The sequence below is a fragment of the Dromiciops gliroides genome, chromosome 3 (genome assembly GCF_019393635.1).
Source record: "Dromiciops gliroides isolate mDroGli1 chromosome 3, mDroGli1.pri, whole genome shotgun sequence".
NCBI lineage: Eukaryota > Metazoa > Chordata > Mammalia > Microbiotheria > Microbiotheriidae > Dromiciops > Dromiciops gliroides.
Window position 1 is genome coordinate 582,138,708 of NC_057863.1, and position 4,346 is coordinate 582,143,053.

Below are 4,346 nucleotides of genomic sequence, written 5' to 3' on the forward strand. Positions count from 1 at the left end.
CCCTCATGAACCTCTTCTCCAGCCTGACACAAACATACAGACCCTGTTTCCAACACTCTTTGACACACAGAGACACCAATCTCATGGTACCCAAACTGATACTGATGCATAAATCTTGACACAGGGACCTGAGTATAAGTGGACCTTTAAAAAAAAAAAAAAGTTGATGGGTTCATGGAAACCATGAGTTTAAAATAAGCAGAGGAAATGATGGAATAGATACTGGAAGGACTATGATTTATAGCATTACTGTTTCCTATTTTTTTTAAGTAATAGGGAAGTGAGTGAGAGAGAAAAATAAACTTATTAATTGAAAATTTTCAAAACAAAAAATACAGTTTAATTGGATATCTAGAGAACTTCAATTTGGACCACTTTTAACCTCTTTTTCAGTGGCTTTTTTATCTTCTTAACATTCTTTTAAACTACTTTTGAAATTACTTATATCAAGGAGTATTTGAATACACATATATAAAAATACATGTGCATAAGTATATTTTGTTTTTGGGTTTTTTTGTTTTTGTTTTTTTAGTGAGGCAATTGGGGTTAAGTGACTTGCCCAGGGTCACACAGCTAGTAAGTGTTAAGCGTCTCAGGCCAGATTTGAACTCAGGTACTCCTGACTCCAGGGCCGGTGCTCTATCCACTGCGCCACCTAGCTGCCCCTGCATAAGTGTATTTTGAAAAAAAATAGCTTGTTTGAGCCTTTGCATACCAAGTGAAAGCATTGCACCCGATAAGGAATATAATTCTCTGGGAACTTAGAAGTTCTCTGTAAGAATCTCAAAGCTAATTTTATATCCTCTTCACTCAAAAGAGCTTGCCGCTTATTCAAGAGGCCTCCCTCTGTATAGCCTTTCCTGTATGATTACCTCCCATTGGTCCTGTATATATCTTGTGTAAACAGAGCTGGTTGCATATTGTCTCCCTTACTAGAATGTTAACTTCTCAAGCTCAGGAACTGTGTTTTTGCCTTTATATCTCCAGGGCTTAGCAGAGTGCCTGACACATAGTAGGCACTTAATAAACGTTTGTTGTTGTTGTTGATGATGATGACAGCTTTGTCCCAGATAATTCACCTGAGAGCAAATTGCCCCAGGTCTACATTATAGTCTCCTTGCTCACAACAATACCAGCTAGTGGAGTAGGAATTTAGGAGGCTAACCAATTATTCTCCAGTTCCAACAAGATCCTGACCTATAACAGTGAACAACAAATAAACAGATAGGTCATAAAAAAACAAATTGTCATTTTATGGAATGAAGAACATTCAGTATGTACCTAGAGCATGGAATTTCATGACGTCTACAGGTTTAATATAGACAGAGGAAAATCATCCCACCCATGGCTCTGGAAGGGCTTCCTGAAGTAGGTGGACTTTAAAGAATTGTTTCAATGAATACAAGAATGTGGAGCATTTGTATTGTTTTGAGGCCACAGTGTTCTGGGTATAGATTGGCCTGGGATTGGTCCCTTTTCTGTGATATCCCTGGGGAAAGGGCTGAGGAGGGTAGTTTTTTCCCTCACAAAATAGTAGTAGGCTTCCACAAGTCGCAGATGACCATGGATCAGCACCTTGAAGATCCACAGGCCACAGTGTGGCTGTGCAGTCTGATACGGGAGCTTCACACAATAGTCACAGCAAACACAGGAGGGCTTCATAATTAGGAATCTAAATGTTCGCATCTGCTCATGTCACCCCTTCCTATTCCATTAATTCTAATGGCTCCCTATTTCCTCCAAGATCAGATAAATCCTTGTTTGGCTTTGAAAATCCTCCATAACCTGGCTTCTTCACACCCTCTGATCCAGTGAGACTGGCCTTCTTGCCTTGTCCATGTCACATCAGGTCCTGACTCTGGGCATCACTGTCACTCCCCCATGCCTAAATTCTTTCTCTCCTCAACTTCCCTTCTGGCTTCCTTGACTTCTTTCAAATCCTTGCTAAATCCTCAGCTCAGGTTAAAGGCTTTTCCAAGAAGTCTTAGTAAGTCCTTGAGTTTAGTATGTCTCTTCTATGAAATTATCTCTGATTGATTCTTGTTTGCACAAAGCTCTTTCCATGTTTTCTCTTCTATTAGAATGTGAGTGCCTTGAGTGAAGAGGATTCTTTTTTGCCTTTTCTTTGTTATTGTTGTTGTTTTATTTTCCCAGCACTTAGCCCAGTTCCTGGGCCATGGTAGGTGCTTAAATATGTGACCCATATTTAATGACTGATTGATTAACTATCTGGTCAGCTAGACCAGATCATCTGATCCAAAATCCTTAAAATTGTTTCTTGATTCTGCTTAACTTCTCTTCCCTCTAATGAACATAATGTTGTTTTTTTTTTCAAGTCAAGGTGACTGATTTCCTTCAGAATGACTTTTTTTTTTTTGCGGGACAATGGGGATTAAGTGACTTGCCCAGGGTCACACAGTTAATAAGTGTCAAGTGTCTAAGACTGGATTTGAACTCAGGTACTCCTGAATCCAGGGCTGGTGCTTTATCCACTGTGCCATCTAGCTGCCCTTCAGAATGACTTTTTGATCTCTGCAAGATGTCCATGGTCTTAATCCTGGGAGTCGAACATTTCAGAAAGATCAGCATTGATCTTTAGAATATTTGCAAAATCATTCCTAGATCTTTCTCAAACTCCTTCTTTGGTCCAGCAAATCTTATTAAACAATAATCCCTTTCTTGCCAGGCTGAATCTGCAGGGGAAAGGATGATACAATAAACACTTGATCTCACTCTTTCTGGGCAGGATTGCTATAATTATTCCCCTGCAATTGGACATGGGGAAGTGAGAAGGATAATCCAGGGGTTTTTTTCCTAGTCCCTTGGAAAAGAGGATTCCATCACCTCTTCATTTACTCACACAAGAAACTGAATAATAGCCCTCTCTCTGAAGAAGTCCATATTGGTGGACTGACCTCAGTCCATCCTGATGCATGCTCATGCATATATGTTACCAAATGTCTAGTTGTATGGGAGCAGCAAGAAACATGAATTTGGAGGGGATAAGGGACCTCAACCTCCAATGAGAACCTGAATCTTGATTCACTTTGGAAAGTCTGTGCCCTAGGAATGTGGCCTCTTTGGCCTGGAGGCAACCCTTGAAGTTAAGGGACAACCAAGGACACCAAACAGCCCATGCCGGAGCCGATGAGACTGTATACCATAGACAAGGGGATGGAGAGCAGGGGATGCAAGAAGGCCAAGAGAGGCAAGGCTTCCTGGAAGTGATTTAGGGAATAGGACTGAAGCAAAAAGAGGTCCATAAAAAGCAAGGAGGGCACAGAGGTGGGCAGAAAACGTTCTCAGGGCTTTGTGCTGCCCAGCAGGAGATACCCTCTTCAACACTTCCCAGAGGACCAAACAATAGGAGATGGCAATGAGGACTATATCCATACTGGCTGTAATGAGCATAGACACAGCTGGGTAGGTCCAGCTGAGCCCTTTACAGGAAAGCTGCAGCACTTCTGTTGGGAAGCAGAAAGGGAGGGACAGATTATGAGCGCTACAGGAGGATATCAACAAAGGCGTGGGTAGTAGTGGGATGGTAGCCCGAAGGATGAAAGCCAGACTGGTCCAGGCAAGGCGGCTGGGGGTGAAGAAGGCCAAATAGTAGAGAGGATGACACACAGCTAACCAACGGTCCAAGGCCATGGCCAGCAGCACAGAGGACTGCCCAGTGGAGATGGCATAGAGGCAGCACATCTGGAGGAGGCATACATCCCTAGAGATAGTAGGGACTGAGAGCCACAGAGCATCCAGGATTGTGGGCAACATAGAAAGGGCCAGACCCAGGTCTGTAGTAGCCAACAGAGCCAGGAGCAAGAACTGAGGTTGGTGCAGGTAGGTGTTGGCACAGATGGTAAGAAGGATTAGACCATTTCCCAGAAGAGTGGCACTATAGGTCAAACCAAGGATGGTGAGGAGTCCTGGGCCTCCTGGCCCTGGGAGGCTGGGCAGGAGGAAGGTCAGTACACCAGAGTAAGTATGGTTGTGGGTAGACATGGCATACAGGCAGGGCCTGGTCTTTGTCCCTTGGAATATAAAGCAAATCAGGAGTACCTAAAAATAACAATTATAGATATTTCACAGATCGTAGGCTCTAAAACTGTCAGGGTTCTTAAAGATTATTTAATATAATTCCCCTCATATTATACTCAAGAAAATGGAGGCAAAGAACTCTTAGGACCCTAGATTTGGAGGTAGAAAGGACCCAAGAGGCCATGTAGCCCAACTCCCTTCTTTTAGAGGTAAGGAAATTAGGCCTTGAGAGGTTAGGTAACTTTTCCAAGAGCATACAGGTGCCAAAGCTGAGGATAGAACCCAGGTCCTCTGATTTCACACCCATG

General features: G+C 42.9%; 1 protein-coding gene across 1 annotated transcript; it reads right to left on the bottom strand.

Moving 5' to 3' along the window:
- Positions 1–3,063: 3,063 nt before the first annotated feature.
- Positions 3,064–4,002, bottom strand: LOC122748020 (olfactory receptor 51M1-like). The gene has a single exon (XM_043993760.1). It carries the CDS (start codon positions 4,000–4,002, stop codon positions 3,064–3,066), a length of 939 nt encoding a protein of 312 aa, XP_043849695.1.
- Between the last annotated feature and the right edge of the window lie 344 nt (positions 4,003–4,346).